Source organism: Mesoplodon densirostris, chromosome X (genome assembly GCF_025265405.1).
Source record: "Mesoplodon densirostris isolate mMesDen1 chromosome X, mMesDen1 primary haplotype, whole genome shotgun sequence".
Classification (NCBI taxonomy): Eukaryota; Metazoa; Chordata; class Mammalia; order Artiodactyla; family Ziphiidae; genus Mesoplodon; species Mesoplodon densirostris.
The window spans coordinates 120,963,549-120,991,254 of record NC_082681.1 but is presented as its reverse complement, the minus strand read 5'-3'; the positions used below and the strand labels follow the sequence as shown (position 1 = coordinate 120,991,254).

General features: G+C 46.4%; 1 protein-coding gene across 1 annotated transcript in view; it reads right to left on the bottom strand.

Moving 5' to 3' along the window:
- MAP7D2 (MAP7 domain containing 2) overlaps nucleotides 1-19,237 on the bottom strand; it is a 113,204-nt gene extending 93,967 nt beyond the window's left edge. The window contains exon 1 of the mRNA XM_060086872.1: nucleotides 19,155-19,237. Coding sequence (XP_059942855.1) covers nucleotides 19,155-19,206 — 52 coding nt within the window. The 5' untranslated portion in view covers nucleotides 19,207-19,237. The remainder of the gene's footprint in view (nucleotides 1-19,154) is intronic.
- Between the last annotated feature and the right edge of the window lie 8,469 nt (nucleotides 19,238-27,706).

Sequence of the window (27,706 nt, the reverse complement as noted above, 5' to 3'; positions counted from 1 at the left end):
ATATACCAATATAAGTACACTATATACAAAAATATATTTTTATGCTCATAGTCGTGTTGTACTCAATACACAGATGATGACAGTGACGCCCCTGACCTCATGGAGCACAGCTATGTATGTGCAAGACACCGTGCTCAGCACTTTCCATGCACTACCTCATATAATCCTCCTGTCGACCCTGTGAGGAATCTGTTACTATCCTCTTCTTATAAGAAGCTGAGACTGGAACGGCCAAGAAACTAACTCATGGCTCCACAGCTAGTTAGTGGCCACACCAGTACCTGATCAGATGAAGGTCTTAAGTGGTAAATTCTTAAAATTTTTTAAAAATTTTACTTTATTGTGATAGGAACACTTAACATGATATTTACACTCTTAATAAAGTTTTACAGGTACAGTATGGTACTGACTCTCAGTACCATATTGTACAGCAGATATCTAGAACTTATTAATCTTGTTTAACTGAAACCTTATGCCCATTGGTGAGTAACTCTCCATTTCCCCTCAGCCCCTGGCAACCACCATTACACTCTTTGATGCTATGAATTTGACTCTTTTGGGTACCCTCATGTAAGTGGAATCATGCAGTATTTGTCTTTCTGTGACTGGCTTATCTCACTTATCATAATGTCCTCAAGGCTCATCCATGTCACATATTGCAGAATTTCCTTGTTTTATAAGGCTGAATAATACTCCACTGCATGTGCATACCACATTTTCTTTATCCATCCATTTGTCCATGGACATTTAGGTTGTTTCCACAGTTTAGCTACTGTGAAGAGTGTTAATATCTCTTTGAGATCCTGATTTCAATTCTTTTGGATAAATACCCAAAAGTAGGATTGCTGGATCATACGATAGTTTTATTTTAGTTTTGTGAGGAACCTCCACACTGTTTTCCATAGCGGCTGCACCATTTTGCAGTCCCATCAACAGTGCACAGAGGTTTCAATTTCTCCACATCCTCACCAGCATTTGTTGTCTTTTGTTTTTTTGATAACAGCCATCCTGACAGGTGTGAGGTGATACCTCATTGGTAAATTCTTAACTGAAGAAAGAGGTGAAGAGGCTACTCTATGGACGACTGGTGCAGAAAGTTAGAGAAGGGAGACACCAACATCCAGGAGTGAGCGCCAGACAAAACGTCACATTAGGAGGGTAGACGGAACTGGGTCCCGTAGAGGGTCCCAGGTCTCTTTATGGAGACCAGGAGTTTTTGTGGAAAGGGTGCCGGGTGGGTGTTCTGCCTGTCCACAGAGGCCACAGCAAGAGGAGAGGCATTTAGAGGAGAGGCGTTTGTATAAACAGAGAGGACTTCTTGCTTGGGGGAGAGGGTGCCCCTCCAGCCTCAGAGGACATGGAGTGAAGATCCACTCTCTGTCCTGACAAAATTTAACGTGCACCTGCTGACAGGGGCAGCTCAGCCCACGTGGTCTCTGCAGGTCCCCCCAACCTGGAGTCTGTACAGGGCAACTCCAAGAGGCCAGGCTCTCAGCCTCCTTGGTCCAGGATGACGAAGAGCAAAGAGGGAGCAGGGTCCGAGTCCTAGAAGGACAGGTCTCAGCAGGAACGCAGGCACCCGAGTTTCTCCACCACCTGAATACAGCAGGCAGAGCAGCAGACATCCAGGAAGTCACCGGCACCACAAACGCCCGGCCCCAGCCCTGCTCGGCCCGTCCCAGGAGCTCCTACCCTGAGATAATATTTTTCTCAGAAGACCGACTCCTTCAGGAGCCGAGGGCTGACCAGCCGGGTCTCGGTCAGTGACACAGGTTTTCCCACAAGGGCCGGGAAAGTCCTCTGCCACGTGGACGGCAAGGTTCCTCACGCACACGCCACACCCCAGAGGGTCAAAGTAACGCCAAGCCACAGGCCCACTGCCAACACCCCAGTGCCTGGAAAGATAAGCCTGAGGCCTCGAAACGTGAGCGCCCTCCTGAAACCAGGTGCGCGCCCAGCCAAGGGGAGCAGGCACGACCCGAGCACAGGAGGCGGCCGCTTGCGTCTGCACGCTCCCAAGGGAGCCACAACCCTGGCTGCCTTTGTCTAACACTCGCCTTGGTCTAACTGCCCTGCCTTCCAGACCCAGCTCCCGGCGCAGGACCTCTGCACCCACCCTGCCGTGTCCAGGGGCATCACAACTTCGTTCCTACTCAGCCATCGCCTTCCTCGGAAATCCCAGCCTCCAGTTTCCAAGGCAGGTTTTGGCCTACACATGCAACATTTCCTGAGATCAAGGACGCCTGACTTACCTTGGAAGGTCTTCCTTCTGCAGGCGAGAAGCTGCAGCATGCTGCTACATGAACAGAGTCCAGGGAGAAGGAAAACCCGAGTCTGTGCGAAAGGTCCAAGTTCATACTCCCCAGAAGGTGGCCTGTGGAACTGCATTGCCCTCTCTCATTTACATACACGGTGAAGTCATTTCCAACCAACGCCCTCAGGAGTTGAGGCCCACATCCCCTTCCAGGGCATTACTCACTTATAGATTAACTACCTTGGGAAAGAACAGCGTGCAGAAGCTAGAAACCAGGTTCATTGCTCTGGTCCTATTTTCACTTGGGAGAAAACCTACCTTGAGCCAGAGATGGGACTGTAAGCACAGGCTTTCATTTACATCTTTAGCTCTGCTCGCTTCTCTGCTGAAAACTGCCCTCAGCCATTTCTTTCTTTCTTTCTTTTTTTTTTTTTTAAGATTTGGTTAATTTTTTTTCCTTTTTTTTCTTTTTGGCTGCATTGGGTCTTCGTTGCTGTGCACGGGCTTTCTCTAGTTGCAGAGAGCGGGGGCTACTCTTTGTTGCGGTGCAAGGGCTTCTCATGGCGGTGGCTTCTCTTGTTGCAGAGCACGGGCTCTAGAGGTGCAAGCTTCAGTAGTTGCAGCACACGGGCTCAGTAGTTGTGGCTCGTGGGCTCTAGAGCGCAGGCTCAGTAGTTGTGGCGCACAGGCTTAGTTGCTCTGCGGCATATGGGATCTTCCCGGACCAGGGCTCGAACCCGTGTCCCCTGCATTGGCAGGCGGATTCTTAACCACTGCGCCACCAGGGAAGCCCTGCCCTCAGCCATTTCTTACCATCCAAGGAGCACTTATTGAACCAGCTACTCTACGACTTGTCTCATGAAAGAGTGTACAATTTGACCAAGACAGAGGCAGGTAAAAAAATATTTATAATACTGGTAAGTTGCAATAAATCTGTATCAGAGCAGAGGACACACTGTATCAAAGGAGGACACACTGTATCAAAGGAGGACACACTGCCTGGGGGTGGGAGCTGTGGATGTGCCCCCCATATCCCCTCCAGAATGACTACAATTAAAAAGACTGACAAGATCAGGTACTGACAAAGATGTGGAAGAACTGGAACTTTCATGCCTTCCTGGTGGGAATACAAAATGGTAGGCAGAGTAACAGGTCCCCAGAGATGTCCACGTTCTAAGCCCTGGACCTTTTTAAATGTTACCTTTTATGACAAAAAGGCCTTTGCAGATGTGATTAAGTTAAGGCTCTTAAGATGGGGAGATTGCCCAGGATTTTTCAGGTGGCCCCCATGTAATCACAAGGGAGGTAGGAAAGCTAGAGTGAGAGAGAGGAGATGTGACAATGGAAGCAGAAGTTGGAGAGAAAAAGATTGGAAGATGCTACGCTGCTAGCCTTGGCGATGGAGGAAGGGGCCACGACTCAAGGGATGCGGGCAGCCTCTAGCAGCTGGAAAGGGCAAGGGAACAGATTCTCCCTTAGAGCCTCCAGTAAGGCTTTGCTGACACCTTCACTTTAGCACTTCTGATGTCCAGAATTATAAGATAATGAATTCATGTTGCTATAAGCCATTAAATTTGCAGTAACTGGTTATAACAGCAATAGGGAACTACTTCCAACTGTTTGGACCCAGTAATTCAACTCCTAGGTATGCACACAACAGAAGTACATGTATATGGGCACCAAGAGATGTGTGCAAGCACGTTCATAGCAGTTTTAGTCAAAAGAATAGAAAGCTGGAAATAACCCAATTGTCTATCAGCAAGAGAATGGATAAACCAAAATGTAGTATGTATAGTCACACAATGTAATACTACTCAAAAATAAAAAGAAATGAACCACTGAGACTTCGCTGGTGGTCCAGTGGTTTAAGAATCTACACTCCCAATGCAGGGGGCCTGGGTTTGATCCCTGGTCGGGGAACTAGATCCCACGTGCATGCCGCAACTAAGACCCGGCATAGCCAAAATAAGTAAATAAATAATAGTTTTTTAAAAAAGAAAATAAACGAACCACTGATGTCTATAACATCACGGATGAATCTTACAGACACAATTTTGAGTGGAAAAAAACAGACACACAAAAAGTATATACTTGAAGAAAAAGTTCTGGAGATGGATGGTGGTGATGATTATACAACAATATGAATGCACTTTATGCCACTGAACTATACATTAAAAATGGCTAAAATGGTAAATTTTATGTTATGTATATTTTGCTACAATAAAAATGTACATACTACAAGAGTCTATTTTTATAAAGCTCAAAAACAAGCAAAACTAATCTATAGTGAAAAGAGGTGAGAACAATGGTCGCCTTTAGGGCATACTGTCTAGAAGGAGGCACAGGGCACTGGAAATATTTAGTTTCTTGATCTGGGTGCTGGTTACATGGGTGTATATGTAAACATTCATCAGACTGTCTGCTTAAGATCTGTGCACTTTAGTTTCCAAATGCCAACCCCAAGTTTATTTGCACATGATTTGATTTACCTGAATGTGTGTTATCAACACTGTAATGGAAATGGAAGAGAAAAGAAAAACCCACCAAAACTGTGTGTGGTCAAGGAAGGCTTCCGGGAAGAGGTGAGATGTGAGCCAAGTACTGAAGGGTGAACATGGTAGACACAGACAGGAAGGAATTCTGGACAGAGGGAAGAGCACGTGCATGGGCGGCGAGGTGCATGCAGATGCAGAGTGTGCCAGAAACTACCTGGGGGTGATCACTGGCCAGAGAAGGGGGGGCTGGAGGGGTAAGAGGGAGCCCCATCCCAACACACCCAGCCTGGGAAACCCCAGCAGCAGTTTGGACTGTGCTTATGCTAGGCTGATGTCAGAGGAGGTCAAACAAGACTGCGATGTGATGAATCCATGACAGGGAGGGTGACCTGGACAGAGACCCCTAAGGCTCTTGTGATAACAGTCGAGACCTAGATGACAGGGTCTGACCCAGGCATTGGCAATGGGGACAGGGTCATGAGAGATGGAGGCAGAGCCCCCTGCCTTGGTTGTAATGGGAGTGGGAGAGGGGAAGGCTGGTAAGTCTGCTGGTTAAGCCCACGTGGCTAGTGATCCCGCTAACCAGAGGGGAGAAGACCAGACTACCCTTTCCCCTGCCTCCTGGGCTGGCAGTGGAGGACCACAGTATGTCAGAGTTGGAAGGCATTAGTCAGACGATCTAGTGTGCCAGCGCACTCACAAGCAACCAAGTTCTTCGCCCAGGCCAGCATAAGGCCACAGTGTGCGGAGCAAGCTGGACAAGAGAGCTAAGGCTCATCGACTTCAGTGAGCAGTCCTGGAGAAGAGGGAACTGATCCCTTCAGCTGTGCTGCTCATGGCTCCCCAACGCCCTCGCCAGCCTCGCCTTCCACCACAGTCCCTGCCAACATCCCCTGTAAAAGTCCTCCCCACAGCCCATCCATATCCTGCATAGCTCATGGTTTCATCTCATGATCTGATAATGCCTGATAAGTCAACCTGTTTCTCCTCCAGCCGTGCTGTGTAACCAAAACTGAGGCAGGGACGGAGAGGGCACCCCAGGGCCCCCAGGAGCCAGAGATACGTCTTGGCCAGTAGGTTCTATCACGGCCTTACAGACCTGATGTGAACCACAGGAGCTAAGTGCCAGTTCTGTTCTTGGTGGCCTATGCACATCTGAGAGGGTCTGAACGACAAGTACCAAATACCAGAGCTTGTAGAGGAGAAACCAAAAATAGATGGGATAAATGAGGAGCTTGGGATGAACACACACACACACTACTATATATAAAATAGATAATCAACAAGGACCCACTGTATAGCACAGGGAACTCTATTCAATATTCCGTAATAAACTATATGGGAAAAGAATCTGAAAAAGAATGGGTATATGTATAACTTATTCACTTTGCTGTACACTTGAAAGTAACACAACACTGCAAACCAACTATACTCCAAAATAAAATAAAAATGTAAACCAACTATACTCCAAAATAAAATAAAAATTAAAAAAATAGATGGGTATGAAGGAACTTGTTTGAGGCCCGAAACACACTACTTCTTTCTTTCTTTTTTTATAAATTTATTTATTTTATTTATTTATTATTTTTGGCTGCATTGGGTCTTCGCTGCTGCGTGTGGCCTTTCTCTAGTTGCGGCAAGCGGGGGCTACTCTTCGTTGCCGTGTGCGGGCTTCTCATTGCGGTGGCTTCTCCTGTTGTGGAGCACAGGCTCTAGGCTTGTGGGCTTCAGTAGTTGTTGCTCATGGGCTTCAGTAGTTATGGCTCGCGGGCTCTAGAACACAGGCTCAGCAGTTGTGGTGCATGGGCTTAGTTGCTCCGTGGCATGTGGGATCATCCTGGAACCCGTGTCCCCTGCATTGGCAGGTGGATTCTTAACCACTGTGCCACCAGGGAAGCCCAACACACTATTTCTGATCTAACCTGGCAAGGTCAGTGAACATCTAGTTAACTGCACAGTCCAATTCAGGAGCCACTACCACATGTGGCTATTTAAATTATTTAAAATCAGATACAATTAAAAAGTCAGTTCCTCAGTGCTCAATAGCCACATGTGGCGAGCAGCTACCATTTGGAACAGAGGTAGAACAGAACACAGAAAGTTCTATTGGACAGTGCTGCGTATAGTTTCTCCTGCTTGAATTGGCCTGATCATAAGAGGCACTCATTCTGAAATCACCTTCACACACCTTTACATGTCATCTTTACACACCTTTAAAAAAGGGGGTAAGAATCCTTTTAATTTTTAACTAATAAAGATAAAATTATGTACCACAAAGGACACTCAACATTCCTTAGTAGAAAGGCACCATGTCTTCTTGGGTCATTCAGTCGAAACAGGGAGAAAGTAAAAGACAAGTAAGAGAAATGAAAGCTGAACAGGGTAGAGTGAAACAGTCCATTTCACTCCCTTGACTGTTCTGCTATAAAAAGAGTTAATCTCACCTCAGAAGATTAGGGATATGTAGAAATTAATGGACCATTAATAAGAAGCAATTATTCTTTAGAAATAACTCGTGACTGACAAAAACAAAATCAAGTGAAGTGGAAACTTAGGTGGGTGAGGAGGGGAAAAAAGGAGAGCAGGAACATGTTTTGCAGTAAGAAAAAAAATTACTTATTGTAATTTCAGTTAAGTGCAATTTCATTCCTTATACCTTTTTTAAAAAGATTTTATTTATTTATTTATTTACTTTTGGCTGCGTTGGGTCTTTGTTGCTGTGCGCGGGCTTTCTCTAGTTGCGGCGAGCGGGGGCTACTCTTCGTTGCGGTGCCCGGGCTTCTCATTGCGGTGGCTTCTCTTGTTGCGGAGCACGGGATCTAGGCGTGTTGGCTTCAGTAGTTGTGGCTCGCGGGCTCTAGAGCACAGGCTCAGTAGTTGTGGCATGTGGGCTTCAGTAGTTGTGGCTCGTGGGCTCTAGAGCGCAGGCTCCATAATTGTGGCAAACGGGCTTAGTTGCTCCGCGGCACGTGGGATCTTCCCAGACCAGAGCTGGAACCCGTGTCCCCTGCATTGGCAGGCGGATTCTTAACCACTGCACCACCAGGGAAGCCCCACAATCAGTAATTTTTACAGGGCTTTTTTCATCTGAAGATGTAACTAAATCTGCTTCAATAATATTGGTTACCTAGCTGATGAAAATGAACGAAATTTTGTTCATAACACATATCTACACTGGGGGAAAATTTACCCACGTGCAAGGAAAGCTTCCACTGAAGGCTGTCATAATATTTCACCCCCAACTGTCACCCCTGACTGGTGCTCAAGAGAACCGAACACACACAGTTAATAAGGTAGAGAAGAGGAAATTCTCCTAAGAGGAGACACGGCCCCCATGCACAGGGACGTTTGCCTCTCTAGTCAGTGGAATGCTGAAAATTCATGCCTAGGTGCTAAGGGAGGAGAACATAGGGGAATCTTGTGTGTGTGTGTGTGGTGTGGGGTCTTTTTAAAAATAAGCACAGCAGGAGAATCCTGTTTTGCCCAGTTTATGATTCAGATGGTTATTTCAAGTTAAGGGCAAATATTAAGGTGCTGTTTTGAAGTAAAGACACAGAGCACTACTTACTAAAGGACTTTCGGTGCCTGGTGAAAAGTTCAAGCTGCAGCGGCATTTCCTGCTCTGTATTTATTAATTTCAGGTATTCATTTATGCACTCCTCTCTCCCTCCATCTGCTTATATAAAATACAGCAGAAATGAATATGAAAAGTATGAGAAAGAGAAAAACAAGAGTGGGATAGAAAAATGGAGCTAAGAAGGAAGTTAATCCAATAGCTCTACCATAGCAATTGGGGTTGCACACTGGTTGACCTGCTAAACCAACAGTTAACTCTTTTTTTTTTAATTTTAAAAAAATTTTATTTATGTTTATTTTTGGCTGCGTTGGGTCTTTGTTGCTGCGTGTGGGCTTTCTCTAGTTGTGGCGAGCGGGGGCTACTTTTCATTGCGGTGCACGGGCTTCTCACTGTGGTGGCTTCTCTTGTTGTGGAGCACGGGCTCTAGGTGTGTGGGCTTCAGCAGTTGTGGCACGCGGCCTTCAGTAGTTGTGGCTCATGGGCTCTAGAGCGCAGACTCAGTCGTTGTGGCGCACAGGCTTAGTTGCTCCGCGGCATGTGGGATCTTCCCGGACCAGGGCTCGAACCCGTGTCCCCTGCACTGGCAGGAGGATTCTTAACCACTACGCCACCAGGGAAGCCCCACCAACCGTTAACTCTTTTTTATTTTTATTTATTTTTTATTTTTTATTAGTTTCTGCTTTATAACAAAGTGAATCAGTCATACATATACATCTGTTCCCACATCCCTTCCCTCATGCATCTCCCTCCCTCCCACCCTCCCCATCCCACCCCTCCAGGCGGTCACAAAGCACCGAGCTGATCTCCCTGTGCTCTGCGGCTGCTTCCCTCTATCTATCTACCTTACGTTTGGTACTGTACATATGTCCATGCCTCTCTTTCGCTTTGTCACAGCTTACCCTTCCCCCTCCTCAAGTCCATTCTCAAGTAGGTCTGTGTCTTTATTCCCATCTTGCCCCTAGGTTCTTCATGACATTTTTTTCCTTAAATTCCATATATATGTGTTAGCATACGGTATTTGTCTTTCTCTTTCTGACTTACTTCACTCTGTATGACAGACTCTAGGTCCATCCACCTCATTACAAAGAGCTCAGTTTCGTTTCTTTTTATGGCTGATTAACTCTTAAAGACTCGGTGTCAAAGGCAAAGACAGAACAACTGCTCAGGAGGGGGACAACTTGGTCTGGGCAGGGACTTGTCCTCCAGGCCCTGAAAGCGAATCCGGGTTAAGTGGCCCTGCCCAGTAAGTCCCCCTATAGCCAGTGCCAGCTCTGCCACATCATCAAACCTAGGACGCGGGAGGTGGGACCAGCCCCTGAATTCACTGGAACTGTCCAATTATGTGGTCTCCAGAGTTAGGGGGTCTGTCCGGTCAGCCAACCAGAACTTGTTGATCATAATCAGAGTGTGGCTTCTGTGAACAGGAACTAGGAAAGCACAACACTAGCCCTGGGGGGAAATGACCAGACCTGCCCTCACAGAGCCCATCCCGACCCAGCCCAGCAGACCCCACCCGGCAGACAGGGTTCCCCACCGGACCCAACACTGAACCTGGGAGAGCCTGCGCTGGCTAATACCGTTCTCCTCCCACTGTTCCATCAGTATCATACCATGCTTTCCCTCCATAACAGCCCAACATTTACCACGAAGCCGAGCCCACTCCCTTTCCACAGCCTGCCAGGTCCCCGAGACAATCCGTGCCAGGGCCTCGGCACTTGCCCACCCTGCAGAAAGCAAAAGCAGCTTCTCTCCTTGAGAGCCTGAGGGTCCAGGGCGGTTTTGCCTTTTTGTAGGGGAGACCGTTTTATCAAAGCACCTTTTGATTTCCACACAAGAGATCTAAGATAGACTGAATACCGCAGCATACATCCTGTTCTTCATACCACACTCAATACCATGGTGCCCTATATGACCAACAAAACTTTCTGCCATGAGGAAAATGTTCCAGATCACCTCATCCAATATGCGAGCCACTACCACAGTTGGCTACTGGGCAGCTGAACTGTGACTACTCCACATAGAGATGTGCTGAAGTGTAAAGTCTTCCACTGGTTTTGGAAGACTTGGTGCAAAGAAAAGAATGTCAGATATCTCATTAATAATTCTTTACAATGATTACATGTTGAAATGACAATATTTTAGATATACTGAGTTAAATAAATTGTATTATTATATTAACTTCCCCTGTTTCTTTTTGCTTTTTCAATGCAGTTATTAGAAAGTTTAGGAGTACATATGTGACTAGCATTCTATTGGTATTAGCCAGCACCAACCTATACCATTATTTAGTAGTTTTCTTTAAACTGAATTTTTTTTCATTTTTTACTCATTCTGAAAATATTCATGAAATTGCAGTTTGAAAATATTCATGAAATTACAGTTTGATGTATTAGTTGTATTTTTTTTCTTTGTGGTACGTGGGCCTCTCACTGCTGTGGCCTCTCCCGTTGCGGAGCACAGGCTCCGGATGCGCAGGCTCAGCGGCCATGGCTCACGGGCCTAGCCGCTCCGCGGCATGTGGGATCTTCCCGAACCGGGGCACGAACCCGTGTCCCCTGCATCGGCAGGCGGACTCTCAACCACTGTGCCACCAGGGAAGCCCTATTAGTTGTATTTTTACAACACAATTAAAGAATCTACAGGATCATTCATCTAAAATTGAGAAGATAAGTTTGTCCATGTGTAACCTAAACCCTCTTATGTACCACACCCTTTGGGAAATGCTGGCCCAGGACAGAGTTACTCAGAGTGTGGCCTGTGGACAGATGCCAGCCTCCTTATTGTTCATTATCGTCCACAATAAGGACATAAATCGAGAGCACGTATTTAGAAACATTCATAGCAATTTGACAAAGTAATGTGATACCCACTGATATCTTGGAATCTGGTATCTAGTCTGATATTTTAAAATTGGGACCTGTATTTTACATGTGCTTTATATTTTGTTTCTAGTAAGTCCTTTAAATTGTATTTAAGAGTTAGAGACACACTGGGCTAGAGTATAAGAGAATCTTCCATGGGCCTTCCAGAGTGATGATCTAAGAGCCGCAGTCCTCAGTCACAGCCAATGCAGTGCTCTAAGACAGGAAAGCATACTAAGAAGATCTTCCAGACTCCAACATAAAGGCTGGCACAGAGGGGATGGGGGCTTAATTCCTGGCAAATAAATTCTGTTAAATGAAACTTCTCTTCCTCTAAGCATTTTTGTTGATAAAACTTTTGTTGTAATTCTAAGAAATGAAGGTCCTCATCACCTCTGTAGAGAAAAACAACTGTGTACTATAAAAAAAGGTACACAAAATCCTTATAAAATGTATATCAATAGTGCTGAGCTAGATCTTGACAGGGGTACAGAAAATGTGGGAGGCATGACCCATGTGCAAAAGGAATTTGTTATAATCTATCTGGAATGGCACAGAGGCATGGAGATTAAAAATACTTAACTCTAGAGTCAAACACGCTTGGGTGTGAGTCCTGGCTTGCCACTTACTGTGTGACCTTGACCAACTTACTGAATCTCTCTCTTTTTTTTTCTGCCGCGCCACATGGCATGCAGGATCTTAGTTTCCTGACCAGAGATCGAACCTGGGCCCTGGCAGTGAAAGGGCTGAGTCAGGGAATTCCCTTACTTAACTTCTCTTAATGTCAAGGTACTTACCCGTTACAGTAGAGAATCTCCAAAAAGGGAGATTCCTCCTCTCCCAGTAGGCGCTTACCATGCCTCACCTCAAGAGGTGGAGGCTATTTCCCCTCCCCTTGAATCTGGGCTGGCTTTGTGACTTGCTTTGACCACCAAATGCAGCAGAAGGGACATTCTAGGACTTCCTAGTCTGGGCCATAAGAGAACTGGCAACTTGTACTTCCCAGCTCTTGAAGAACAGCTGCCACACTATGAGGAAGGCCAGGACAGACTCCTCGTGTAATCTGAGACACCCGGGCCATGAGAGGCCATCTTGAACATTTCAACCCCACTGAACTCCCAGCTGACAACGCACGGAGCAGGAGAACCACTCAATTGAGCCCAACCAACCCCCTGAATGGTGAGAAATAGTAAGTTTGGAGTGTTTTGCTACACAGGAATAGAAAATTACAAATCTCTAAAATGAGAATAAAAACAGTATAAAGGATGGCTATGAGGAATAAAGTAAATAACGTATGACAAGTGCTTATAACAGTGCTTGGGACATAAGTGCTCAACAATTAGCAGCTGTTACTATTTGAGGAGCTAAAATGAACACATGTGCAATATATGACTGCAGACTACTTGGGAGGTTCCATTCAGGTTCTCAGTGCCCTGCAGGCCCTGAGCAGAGGAAGGCCCAGGAGGTGAAAAGACAAGGCTTTGAGGTGAAAGCAAGTGCTAGACCTGAAGGATGGAATGTGCAGAACGATGGTTTCTAAATCCCTGATGTGTGGCGAGCCACCTGAGAACTTCCAGGCAACCACGATATGTGCGTACATCAAGGGCTGAAGCCTAGAGGTCTCCATGGAGACAGTGTAGATGGGTGGCTGCCAGGATCTGGGGAGTGGATGACGGGTGAGGGGGAATGGGGAATGACAGCTAATGGTTATGGGGTTTCTCTGCGGGGTGATGAAAATGTTCTAAAATTGATTGTGGTGATAGCTGTACAATTCTGTGAATATATTGACAACCACTGAATTGGGCATTTTAAATGGGTGAAATGTATGGTATGTGAATATTGTCTCAATAAAGCTATTATTACATAAATGGGCAAGGGGAGGGTAAAAACTAAGAGGCTGAGGTGACAAAGGAGCAAGAAATGTTCCATAGGGTTGGCTGGGAGCTATAAGTCGCCAGCTTATTTGGCATGGAGGGGAAAAGCGGTTATTTTCAGATAGTGAATGAACCCAGAGCCAGCCAGGAGCTATGTACCCTGGGGACAGACCCTGCCGTTCCAATGGATCATGGGCACTTGGCGTGACTGCTGTTCCCTCAAACACTTTGTAGGGGTGCACCTCACTCATACCTGTTTTCCTTCTGCTTAAATCACACCCTGAACTCCACTAATCACAAGGTTCTTAAAAAGAGGAAAACTTCCTAGGCAAGAGGAAAGCTACCACTTCCCAAGAGAGAAGCAGACCAAGGCCTACATTCAGACAGACCTCAGAGGCGGATGAAGGGGATCCCGAGGCCCAGCCTGCCCCAGAGCCTCAGGTGCTGAGCCGGCAGACTCCTCATTGGAAAGAGGTCACCTCAGACATGAGCTGGGCGGTGAACAATCCCTCCTGGGCCACGGCGCCCCAAGGGCAGCCACCTTGGACCACTGCCTCTTCCTTCTTCTGGTGTAATTCGTTCAAAAGAGGCTAGAGGGCAGGGCCATGGAAAGTTTTCAAATTATCAAACTGCTGCCAGAGTCAGCTCAGCATGCCAACCCTCCCCCCCCCCCGAAACCGGGCAATACCATCATAAGCATCATCATACTACCTGCCCTGTGAGCACTTACTATGCTGAGCCATTATGAGTTCTACCTTGTTAAATCCTCCCAACAAAGCCCACTAGACTATTGACCAGCATCTCCCAGAAAACCACATCTCTCGTCTGCCCAAATCAACCCTGCAAAATCTACTGTGTTATAAGTCAATCAGTATAACTACTACAGAAGGCAAGATGTTCTTTTAAAAAGTGAACCATGGCAGAAGATGGGGCAACTGAATGAGAGGAAAACATCCTTTAATTGTGGAGAGGGAGAAGGGATAGAGATAGAAACGACAGACTTTGACCAGTTGGTTCACTAGGGTCAGTACATCAGAAAAGAAACAGTTGATGGTCAGACTTTCAGGAATTTGCCCTGAAGGTCCTGCGAAGTCCGAGTCCTTCAGTGTCATAATTCCACAAAGCCAGAAGCCCCAGACCAAATACAACTTTGTTTCTTTCTCTCCTGACCTTGGCCCTTCTCATTGTTGAAGGGACTTGCAATGTTAGGACACACTCACAAGCTCAAGTTGCTCCTCTTGTTCCAAACAGCTTTAGGATGACAGTGGTCAATAATGGTTTTAGGGACTTCTCTGGCTGTCCAGTGGTTAGGACGCCACGCTTTCATTGCTGAGGGCCCAGGTTCAGTCCCTGGTCGGGGAACTAAGATCCCACAAGCCGTGCAGTGCAGCAAAAAAAAAAAAAAAAAAAGAATGGTTTTAAATGTAGCAACTTTGAGAAAGGATGAAGAACTGTGATTTCTTGGGGCCCTACTCTCAGCCTTTCCTTTTCCCTACTGTGGCCCCTGGGGGGAGGCTCTCCTGAACGTCCAGTCTGCACCCCTCCATTCTCCTGATCCAGGACAGGGGATGGAAGACAGGCAGATGGAAGGACAGCAGGGAACCTCGTCTCACCTCAAAACAATTCCCTCCTTACCAGGGAACCATGGGCAAATGGATTGAACTCAGTAAACAGTATTTACCTGCAGAAAGCACTGGAAAGTTCAACAAGCCTCAGGAAACATGCTTGTAATTCCACCATCTCAAACTCCTCCACTGACACACTTCTTTAATCTAACTCCCGAGTATTTACTCAACCCAGTGGAGCTGCTCCCAGCATAATGCAATTGTCAAACATCAGTTACACACCTGCTGCGTGCAAAAACTCTGAGGGTGGGGCTTCCCTGGTGGCTCAGTGGTTGAGAGTCCACCTGCCGATGCAGGGGACACGGGTTCGTGCCCTGGTCTGGGAAGATCCCACATGCCACGAAGCGCCTGGGCCCATGAGCCATGGCCGCTGAGCCTGCGCGTCCGGAGCCTGTGCTCCACAACGGGAGAGGCCACAACAGGGAAAGGCCGGCGTACCGCAAAAAAAAAAAAAAAAAAAAAAAAAAAAACCAACTCTGATGGGGAGTAGGATGACCATCCAGTCACCCTCTGCACCAGGCCTCGCCCTCAAGCCAATCATCTAACAGAAGGGACAATGGCTAACCAGCTTCAGCATTTACTGTGTGTCAAGCACTGCTTTATAGATATCAATTCCTTCATCTTCAAGGCAGTGTTTCTATTCCCCCTCCACACGGTGTTCTTAAGCCCATTTTAAAGGTGAGAAAACTAAAGCTTAGCAATGTCTCCCTGAGGTGAGACATCAGGAAGGGGAGAGGTGGCATTCACACCCAGGCAATCTGGATCTCGATCGCCGGAGCTCCGATGACAGCAGGAGCCACCGGCACAGGGCCCTGCTCACAGCGGGCACCCAGTGAACATCTGCCGAGAGGAACCGGAAGGTTAATGTCATCACACGGGCAGAATAAGAAGAGTGCTTTCCTGAAGGTGCTGCAGGCATAGGCAAGACGAGTTCCTTAATTCAGACTGAGAGAAGCCTAGAGGAAGTGAATGCCCGAAGGGAAAAGGGGAGAAGGGGGCATTTCAGACTGATTGGTGCCCAGGACCTGTGCAACAGCGAGGCAGTCTGACAGCGGTGATCTGCTGACTCTGCTTGCCCTCTAAAGGTACTGAGGCAGAACCAAGCAACAGGCGCTTGCTCCACATTCCTTATACTGTGATATAACACAAGCACTAAAGAGAACAGCACAACTGGTAATTTCTCTTCTGGCAGTAATTAAAAGGAAAGAAAGAAAGCATCACTGGTGGGTAATGGGGAAAAATGCACAGAATTTCAGTATTGGAAGAACCTGTTGCTAGAAGAAACAACCAGACAGGTATTCCCCTGCGACCTTCTACAACAGCTCCCAGGAAAACCACTTGCCGGCCCATATCGCCCAGCTGTGCTGCCGTGAAATTGTACGAGAGCCTAAACATCTCAGGCCTCTTTGTCTTTTCTGCCCCTCACAGCACTCAGCACAAGCTTAGGATCAATGGTTGACTCTCAAGAAATGCAGGTTCACTCTCATCAAGAATGGGTCCCGGGGGCCTCCCTGGTGGCGCAGTGGTTGAGAGTCCGCCTGCCGATGCAGGGGACGCGGGTTCGTGCCCCGATCCCGGAGGATCCCACATGCCGCGGAGCGGCTGGGCCCGCGAGCCATGGCCGCGGGGCCTGTGTGTCCGGAGCCTGTGCTCCGCAACGGGAGAGGCCACAGCAGTGAGAGGCCCGCGTACAGCAAAAAAAAAAAAAAAAAAAAAAAAAAAAAAGAATGGGTCCCGGGCCTCCCTGGTGGCGCAAGTGGTTGGGAGTCCGCCTGCCGATGCAGGGGATACGGGTTCGTGCCCCGGTCTGGGAGGATCCCATATGCCGCGGAGCGGCTGGGCCCGTGAGCCATGGCCGCTGAGCCTGCGCGTCCGGAGCCTGTGCTCCGCAGCGGGGGAGGCCACAACAGTGAGAGGCCCGCATACCGCAAAAAAAAAAAAAAAAAAAAAAAAAAAAAAGAATGGGTTCCAAATGACATGGCCTTGGGCAGCCAAGAGTAATCAGTACCAAGATGTATTATAAAACCTCAAAGGGCTTCCCTGGTGGCGCAGCGGTTAAGAATCCGCCTCCCAAGGTAGGGGACACAGGTTTGGGCCCTGGTCCAGGAAGATCCCACACGCCACGGAGCAGCTGCTCCTGTGCGCCACAACTACTGAGCCTGCGCTCTAGAGCCCACGAGCCACAACCACTGAAGCCCGTGTGCCTAGAGCCGGTGCTCTGCAACAAGAGAAGCCACTGCAATGGGAAGCCCGCGCACCTCAACAAAGAGTAGCCCCAGCTCGCCGCAACTAGAGAAAGCCCGTGCGCAGCAACGGAGACCCAACGCAGACAAAAGTAAATAAATAAATACTTAAAAAACACAAAAAACTCAATAATCAAGACTTCTCTGAGGATGACATTTTTTTTTTTTTTTTGGTACGCGGGCCTCTCACTGTTGTGGCCTCTCCCGTTGCGGAGCACAGGCTCCGGACGCGCAGGCTCAGCGGCCATGGCTCACGGGCCCAGCCGCTCCGCGGCATGTGGGATCTTCTCAGACCGGGGCACGAACCCGTGTCCCCTGCATCGGCAGGCGGACTCTCAACCACTGCACCACCAGGGAAGCCCAGGATGACATTTTTCTAAGTACTTAGCCTCACAAAACCTGCTTTGAAAGAACAAACCATGGTACTACCTGGCACCTAAATTGAACACTCCAATTTTTCCACATCAACCCTTATGCACATAAAAGTTTATGAAATATATATATATATATATATATGCCGCATCGCGCGGTTTGTGGAATCTGTTCCCGGTCCAGGGATTGAACCCATGCCCCCTACGGTGGAAGCACGGAGTCTTAACCACTGGACCACCAGGGAACTCCCTGAAATATTTAAAACCTTCATACAACATGTCTTTCCATATTTCTAATTTCAAGTGAAGGAAAAGAGTTTTAAGCTATTTTTCTACAATAAAGTTTCCAACTAGAACTTAATAAGGATGTCCCCTTATTAAGTGCCTTCAAATAAATTAAAATACCACAGATATTTCAGGCTCAACCATACAGCTCCGCCCTGCCTCTAAAACATCGAAACGACCTAATTGTTTAAACTCTCGACCAAATAAAAATGTGAACTTTAACAACCTCCCTTTTCCAATGTTATATTCTACTAGGTCCCACTCCCCCAAGGCTGGTTCTGATGGATGGGTGGGTTTTGGGTTTCTCCCTAGCACATTCAGCCGAGTTTCCCAAACAAAAAGGACGAAAACAGAAGTACATCTTTTTAGTATTTATATCACTATCCTGTGATATTTGTTAAATTCTGCCTTCAAAACAAATGCGTGATGAAAAACGCAAACTGGGAAAGATTTAAGCCACCTCCTCCTTTTCGAAATGATGCAAATGAAGGCCCAATCAGAACATACCCCTCCCCCATGAAAACCATGTTTTAAGTGACTAAAGAACATTGCCCTTGATCTCCTTCCCTTCCTTGGTACACCTTACATAAAACACGCAGATCTTCACTATGTGATAATTCTCCAAATCCTATACTTAAGATCTGTGCGCTTTTGTGGGATGCATGTTATACTGCGGTAAAACACGCCTTAAAAATAGCTCACACTAACTTAAAAAAAAAGAAAAAAAAAAGGTGTTGCCAGGAAAAACATGAAATCGGTTTCCAAGTCACTTACACACCCGCACTACCTGCAACCACTTTACAGAACGTTAGAAGATGCGAGACCAGCTTATCTAAAATTCTGCCAAATGTCCTCAAAACCTCTCCCTGGTTCGCTCGCTTCCAGGCAGCCAATCCGGGGACCGTCCCTCCTTAGCTCCCAGCAGCTGCAATCTCTAGGGCCGGGGGACTCATCCGTCGCGCTGCCACGCGAGGGAGCCGCAACCCCGCCAGACCCCTGGGCAACGCACCCGCGGCCGCCGGGAGCGCAAGCGGGTGGCAGGGGAACCCGGCCCGGGGCTCGCAGCTGGCCACCCCTGCCAGGGGGTGACGCGCCGGTTCTGCCCCCCGGGGACGCCGCGAAGCATGAAGCTGGGCTGCCCTTCGCGCGCGACGCCCGAGACGCAGATTGGGCAGGCGCGCAGGCCCCGCGCTCGCTCGGTCGGCCCCACTGCCCCCCACACCTGCTGCTCTGCGATGCGGGGCCAGCCCCCCGGGCCCCTGGGGCATCAAGCGTGGCCCCGGTCCCCGCACGCCAAACACACCTGCCACCCACCCTAAGCCACCCCCAATCCCACCCACTCACTCAGGCCACTCGAGAGGGTACCCTGCCACCGGCACCGTGAGGGACGCCGGCCCCGAGATCCCGCGCCCAGGGGACCCCGGGCCGAGAAAAGGACATTAGCTCAGTTCCGCGCCCCGCCCCCCACGGCCTCGCGCTCCAGAACCTCTGCCTCTTGCGGCCCGCCCCGCCCCCCACGCCCGGGGGGCCTGAGGCTCCCACGCGCCCGCCGCATCCCGGGGGCCCTACCTGAAGGCCGGTGGTTGGGCGGCGAGGTCCGCACCGCGCCCGGTTCGGCCATCTTCCCGGGGAGCGGGGGGGCCCGCGTAAGCCCCTCCGTCCCGGCTGCCGCCCCGCAGTCGACGCCGTGCTCCATCGGGATGCCGGGGCCGCACAGGCGCACTGCCCCTGCCGCCGCGCCGTATCGGACCCGCGCGCGTCCGCACGCGCACGCGTCCCCACGCGCACGCGTCCCCCCCACGGCGCGCACGTGCGATGTGCGCACCGGTTTTCAAGCCGCGCATGAGCACCGCGTGCACAGGCGAGGTGCACACGGGTCCTTAAGCAGCAGGCGCCTACCTCGTGCACTTGGCAATATGCACACCAGCCCTCACACAGCACGAGTACACGGCATGCACGTGCAATGTGAGCACTAGTTCTCACAGCGCTCCCACACACCGCGTGCACGTTTGATGTGCACACCAGTCCTCACAGCGCGCACGCACACACGGCATGCACACGGTTCCTCATACAGTGCTTACACGCAGCATGCACAGCGTGCACACACCGGTGTAAACACACGTCCCCACACAGTGCATACACTCAGCATTATATACATGGGATGTAGTTTCTCACACAGGGTGCACACACATCCTCACGCAGTGTGAACACAGCGCGCACACACCATGTGTACACACCTGCCCACCCAGCACGCACATGTTCTCACACGGCTCGCAGAAGTTCACATACACTAGGCATCCACATACCTAGAGCTGCAGCTCTGGAAACAGGTCCTATTAGGGCCTCAGGCAGGCGCCGCTTGGGCCAGTGCCACGTGTGCAGATGCCTACCTCCAAGCACAGAGGTGCACGGGTGGCAGGCGCTAGGTCTTCCCTCGCCGCAGCGAGGGGCTCCAGGAAGCCAGACTGGTGGACCTTCAAGGAAGAGGAGGGGCACGCAGTCGGCCTTCCATCCATGCCCGCACTCCCAGGCTGATTCCACCCGAACGCTACTCAGTGGCTTCTTCCTTCCTGATGTGCAAATAATGCACTAGAGAAATCTCTGCGAGGAGAACATCTCTGGGAAGACAAATGAGAATGCACTGAACGTGTAGCCTTGGGAGTAGGCGTCTGGACAGGGTGTGGGGGCCTGTGGAGGTGTGTTTCCCCTGGATGTCTTTTTACCCCTGCCAGAAGCATTTAACTTCTTTTCAAAAATATACATATTGAAAAAGACATCTTCGCAGAGCCAGCTCAAGCCTCCAGGTGTTTACCCAGATATAGCCCGCCAAGTGATAACCCACCCCAGGGGAGCCCCAGGCTGCACGTTTCTCTGCTGGGCAGTGACCAACCCCGGGTTTTAACTTCCACCCCTGGGGGAGAAAGAAATGCAAGGTTAAAAAGCCGGATAGAGCTGAATCAGGGTACAAGGTTTCTTTTGGGAGGGTGATGATAACATTCTAGAATTACATTATAGTGATGGTTGACTCTATAAGTATACTAAAAGCCACTGTACATTTTAAACAGGTGAACTTTATGGTGTGTAATTTATACAATTAAAAAAACCCCAACAAGTTGAAACCCTCAGTAACCGACAACCAGATTCTTAGTGAAAAGCTTGGGAAGAGTCCCTTTGTTGGCACAAAAATGTGATGAACGTGTTCATGACACTCCCAAAGGTGTGCTAGGAGTAGGGCGCAGCTATGGTGAGAAAGCCAGAAGGCGAGTTTAGACACAAATGAGCAGAAAAGCGGGCAAGTTGGGGCTGGCCCCTTGTTTGTAATGGAAACTGCTTCCAACTCAATAAGATTGAGACAAGTTAATTAGGGTTTGGGAGCTGTTTTCACTTTTTCTTTTTTTCTTCTTTTGGTCTTACAGACCTTGGGTACGAGTTTATAACTCATCCACCTCCTGAGCTCAAGGCTTGCTGACTTGTCAGAACACCCCTGTCTAGTTTGATTCTATTTTTTTGTCTTTTGATTCTATTTTTTCTGTTTATTTTCTATTCCCACTTGCATTCCTCTCTTCAATCATATACACCTCCTGTTTAATATATTTTTGTAGTTCTACTTTCAAACATATAGTGAAGATATGCATGGTTTAAATTTATATAAATGATAAGGCACACCAGCTATCATTCTGTTTTTCCTTGCTTGGAATTGTTTTCAACATCTAACTATTGCAACTGTATACAAATCTGTCAGAAATAGATTAACTGGGACTTCGCCTTCCAATGCAGGGCCTGTGGGAGCTAAGATCCCACATGCCTGGAGGCCAAAAAACCAAAAACATAAAACAGAAGCAATATTGTAACAAATTCAGTAAAGACTTTAAAAATGGTCCACATCAAAAGAAAGAGATTAACCATTTATTCTGGTTTACTCTTCTGTAAATTACTTGTTCAATCCCTGTCTTTCTATTGGGCTACTTGTCTTTCTCTTGTTGATTTTTGGTTTTTTGTATTCTAGATAATCCTTGTGGGCTTATATATTCCACGCTATCAACTAACGTTTCCTAAGATTAGCAAAACGTTAATTTTTATGCCAAAATCAATCCATTTAAAAAAGCTTCTTATACAGAAATAACCACAAACTTACAGAAAAGTTGCACAAGAATTTACAAAGAACAGTCATATGCCCTTTACTCAAACTCATCTATCATTGACATTTTACCCCATTTATCATTTGTAATCCTAGCTCTTTTTTTTTTTTTTTTAATCCTTGGTTGTTTTGCTAGCAAGTTGCGTAAATATACACGGCCCTCTCCCCTTAAATACTTCAGTGTGTATTTCCTAAAGATATTGTCTTTTTATTTTTGGCTGCGTTGGGTCTTCGTTGCTTCGCGTGGGCTTTCTCCAGTTGTGGCAAGCGGGGCCTACTCTTCGTTGCGGTGCTTGGGCTCCTCATTGGGGTGGCTTCTCCTGTTGCGGAGCACGGGCTCTAGGCGCACGGGCTTCAATAGTTGTGGTGCACGGGCCCTAGAGCACAGGCTCAGTAGTTGTGGCGCTCAGGCTTAGTTGCTCCGCAGCATGTGGGATCTTCAAGGACCAGGGCTCGAACCCGTGTCCCCTGCATTGACAGATGGATTCTTAACCACTGCGCCACCAGGGAAGTCCTCTAAGGATATTGTCTTACCCACATTAGTTATCAACGTCAGTAAATATAACATGGATACAATAATTTTACCTAATTGGCTGCCAGTTTCTCCAGTATAGAGGTGCTATTTTTCTCTTGCAACTAATCGGCAACCTGTGGGGAGCCACTTTAAGGCCAAGCAAATATTCTACTCCTTGCCAAAACTTCTTCCTAAGGTTTAACATCCATTGATAGTTCTTGATTCAATCTTTCCCATGGTTACAAAATAAAACCTATCAATTTTCACCTTATGCTTATGGTTTGTGCTTTAAGAGGTCTTGGTTTTGTTCTGGATACAGATGTAAAAGGCCAAATTGTAGGATGTTTATTGTAGTCCCTCAACTCCGGTGGAGATGAACCTCAAGGGGGAAAGAGATCAACTCAAATTGTAGTTAGAAGAAGGAATTAACGAGGGTCATAGGTCTTAATTATATACTTGCCTAATCACAATATAGTCTACATTTTCCTCATTAGTTTACAGATTTACCTTTAAAGCAATTTATTTTCTGTATATGGTGTAACAGAGATCCATATTTACTTTTCTCTGTAAAATGTAGGTTTGTCCAGCACCAACTTTTAAGTACTCTATCCTTTCCCCAATGATTTTGAAACCACTTTTATCATATATCAGATTCCCATATGTACATGGGCTTGATTCTGAGCTCTTTATTCTGATCTTTTTGTCTGTTACTGCATCTATTATTTATTACTATGGATTATGGTGTGACAGTATCTGATGAAGGGTTCTTTGCTCTGCTTTTAAAATTGCCTTAGAAATTCATAATTTCCATATGAACTTATTCTAGAATCAATTTTTCTATCCCCCTCAAGTCCTGTTGGAATAGTAATCAGAACTGGCATTTTTATGACATCATACCATCTATGAACAGTGTCTTTCCATTTAAGCCATCTGTTTAACAAAATGACATTAGTTTGCTGGGCTTTTGCCATTAGGCTAACTTCCTAAAAATCTAGTTAGAGTTGAATGACTTTTTTTTTTTTTAGCCTCACCGCGCAGCATGCAGGATCTTTGTTCCCTCGAACCCGTGCCCCCTGCAGTGGAAACACGGAGTCCTAACCACTGGATCACCAGAGAATTCCCTGAACATCTTAAAATCTGTTATACCATCTAGTTGTTAAGTCTAGTGCAATTCCCAATTTTTTTTGCCTCAGAGCCCTTTTACAGCAGGGGTTGGTAACCTATGGCCTGTGGGCCAAATGTAGCCCACCACCTACTTCTTGAACTTTTCCTGCAATACAGCCACACGCATTTGTTTACGTGTTGTCTCAGGCTATTGTGCAACACTGGCAGAACTGAATAGCTGTAAAAGAGATCATATGGCCTACAAAGCTTAAAATATTTACTATCTGGTCCTTTAGTAAAAGTTCACCAACTCCTATTTTACACCTAAGATTGAGACTCCCAAAGAACTTCTGTAATCTGCTAATGGTGGTGAATGTTTAGTTTTCCAAAACTCAGTTTTTACTCGAAAGCGCATGTGTAATATTGCAACAAACACTCAGTTTTCCTTGAAATGACAAGTTCACTTGTGGGAGTATTGATGTGCTAGGAGTTTTTTTTAAAAGATTTGTTACTTTAACAGTAAGCCTAACTAACATACTTTTAATGAAAAGTAACAACCCCCTCCCAATTCGAGAAGAGTGGCATTGTTTCACATTTTTGCAAATCTCTTTACTGTCTGGCTTACATGAAAATTGAGTCTCGGGACTTCCCTGGTGGTCCAGTGGTTAAGAATCCGCCTTCCAATGCAAGGGACTCCGGTTCGATCCCTGGTCAGGGAACTAAGATTCCACATGCTGTGGGGCAACTAAGCCTGCGTGCCGCAGCTAGAGAAGCCAGCATCCTGCAACGAAGATCCCGCATGCTGCAAATAAGACCTGAGGCAGCCAAATAAATAAATAAATATTTTTAAAAAAGTAAAATTGAGTTGCATATCTGCTTTTGTATTCAGTGTGTTACAATGTGTTTTCGTTAAAGCACACAAAGAAAATCTGGCCACTATGTAGTTGGAAAAGGGAGTACTATTTTAATGGCTTTTCAGGTAACCGTGTATGCTCTTGACACTATACCCAATCCTGACAAATGGTAACTTCTTAAAGTTAGTTGCATTGTGGAATCTAATACTGCATCAGTGATCTTTTCATACTAGTAGGTTAAAATCCACTCATCATTTAGAAAATACTGCTTGACTCCGCTACGTTCTTCCAAATGTCAACACACTTCATTCTACAGTATTAAAAAGTCACATTCATTATTACCACCTCTGATCTCTTCACTGCAAAGCCGTCAAGCTAATGGTGGCAACATCAGTTTCCCCAAACTCTTAATTTTTCACTTGAAAGCTGAAATCTTATCACCTCCAACAAATGCTGTCAGTTGTTTTCCTCGAAGTGACAGGGTTATTTTGAGAAAATAACCTGACCACAAACCCACGTCTGAATAACCAGTTTGTCTGTTGTTCTTTCAAGTAAAAATGGTATTCCATGAAAAACGATGGCCAGTTCAGTTTGCAACTCAATAATTGCACGAGTGTTTTTCCGTGAGGCAACTATGGTACCTCACAGCACGCAGATGTGTTTCATGGAGCACGTCTTGACCTTGTCACACGAACTATTAAAAAGATGTGTACTCAAGGGTTGGATTTAATAAGATGAATCATTTTACTGCTTGCCAGGGACATTCTTAAGTAAAATTCCCTTTTTAAAAGAAATTATGAGTTTCTATGTTTGCTTTTGGTAGATAAACTATCAAGTTAGGAAAATCCCGATTATTCTTAGATTTCCAAGAGATATTTAAAAGCATAAATATGCATTGAACTTTATCAAATGCGCAAAAATCCAACTAATTCTATACCTGACAGTCCAGTGGATCACATCAGCAATGAGACTTTACTAAGGTTTTGTCCCCACTTTTTGATCTGCCATTATCAGGTTGTGAACCGAACAAAGCCTGGACTGGAACAGAAAAGACTGGCTTTTTAAAAGTGACCAAGTTAAAAAAAAAAAAAAAAAAAAAAAAGTGAGCAAGTTGACCAGAGGATAAATATCTACTTCACCTATGTCTTTGCACAGTATAAAATAAGGTCCAGTGAATGGGATTCTGGAAATTTGAGATCATTCTGGACAACTGATTTACCATTAGAAAATGTCTTCAGCACAGGTTTGTAACAAATTCCCTTGCTCAGAAAATGCAATCCTGTAACTGGAGTCTGACCAAACGGATTCATTCAAATCAAACAACCAAAAACACAAAAATAAAAAACAGATTAAGTATACATTTCCCTCATACATCAAAATTTTCAGAAAAGAATGATCATGAATAAAAGTTTAGTTAAAAATGTCATAAACAGGGCCTCCCTGGTGGCGCAGTGGTTGAGAGTCCGCCTGCCGATGCAGGGGACACGGGTTCGTGCCCCGATCCCGGAGGATCCCACATGCCGCGGAGCGGCTGGGCCCGCGAGCCATGGCCGCGGGGCCTGTGTGTCCGGAGCCTGTGCTCCGCAACGGGAGAGGCCACAGCAGTGAGAGGCCCGCGTACAGCAAAAAAAAAAAAAAAAAAAAAAAAAAAAAAAAAAAAAATGTCATAAACAGTTTGAAAAGAATCAACTGCATACACTGTTGAAAGATATTTCATTTTATTTTTAATTGCAATAGTTTGCATCTGATTTCTTTACGTAATTCCAAATGATGGGAAAGGAAACCTCCAAATCAGTACCAATTCGCTGTCATGAATCTATGGTAAAAGGACTCATTAAAGACTTAAGAATGAAAGATGACCAGAGCTATCAATATTACTAATTATAAGGTTTCTCTAAAGAAATATAGAGCAAGTTGGTACTTTGCAAAATACCTTTCTTTAAGCAATTTAGAGACTTCCATCTGTTAGTCTTATGCTGAATTAAATGAGGGTGGTAGTAATCATTTTAAATATTGTGTCGACATGAATATACAAATATATATTCTACACACTTCTTTTATTATAGGAACCAAAGACTGCAAGTAAAAGAAATGGTAAATAGAGAATAAAAAAGACGTGCATATTCTATCTTACACAGTCCTGGATATCAAGTGAACAGCGGCGGACACTGCTCTAGGTGGATCACACATATGAACACACATTATTAAGCCTCCCAACAATTCTGTGATTCTGTAGGTACCCTTCTCATCATCTCCATCTTACAGGTGAGGAGCCTGAAGCTCAGACAAGCTGGAGGAGGTGCCCGTGGTCACCTGCAGGTAAAGGGCAGAGTGGGGGTTGCGGCACAGGCTGCCTGACCCCAGAGCCCATGTTCTTGACTCTCTACCACATGCCTCCTAAGCACTAGGCGGCTGTGGAGGGAAGAGAAGACACACTCCAACACACCCTCCGAATTCCTTGGTTCACTCCATACCTGAGAGGCTAGTGTCTTATCACACTTACAGTAAGACTTAATTCAGATTTTGTTCTTTTCTAAAATAGGAAGAAAAAAGCACGGATGGTAGTTGAAGGTAAATAAAAAACACAAAGTGGTATGTAAAAGCTGTATAAATGAAACTTCCTCTAACTAAGCAGAACAGAGACCTAAACATCTCACACCAATACAAATCTTTTTAATCTTTATGACAGGTAACATAAAGAACTTACTTTCATTTCGCTGTCAAGCCACAGTTAATACTGCATGTTGTTAAATCTGTACACAATACAAATAAAGTATAAATCCAGCTAGGTATTTTATTTGAAACATGCTTTTACCTATTAGATTACTCACTTGCTCTGAAGTCAATACTGACAGCAGTTTGTATCTATTCAAGATGTTATGCAATGTCCTACAATTTAATATTTACACAAGATAGATGAGATTAAGTTAAACTACAAGTCACCAGGAGTTCTGTAAGCAACTATACTTATAGCCATGATTCCACAGATGTGGTGAGTAAACCAATGGCCACTCCTTAATAAAATACAAGAATTTTCATCATGCAGTTTACAGGCCCCGTAAGAGGTGGTCTCTTTGAGAGGCTGGATTTTCAAGAAAGATTCAACAAACAATTAAATCTTGACAAGTCTTTTTTTTTTTTTTTTTTTTTTTTGGGTATGTGGGCCTCTCACTGTTGTGGCCTCTCCCGTTGCGGAGCACAGGCTCCGGACGCGCAGGCTCAGCGGCCATGGCTCACGGGCCCAGCCGCTCCGCGGCATGTGGGATCTTCCCAGACCGGGGCATGAACCCGAGTCCCCTGCCTCGGCAGGCGGACTCTCAACCACTGCGCCACCAGGGAAGCCCTTGGCAACTCTTTTTTTACACAAAGACTTGGTCTGGTTATTTAGCCAACTTAGTAACACAACTTATTTATATACTCTAATTGGAAGTGGAATAAGCACTGCATGAAAAATGCACACCTATCAAACTCATTAGTAATAACTATTACACTCTCTTAGCAGTAAGAATCA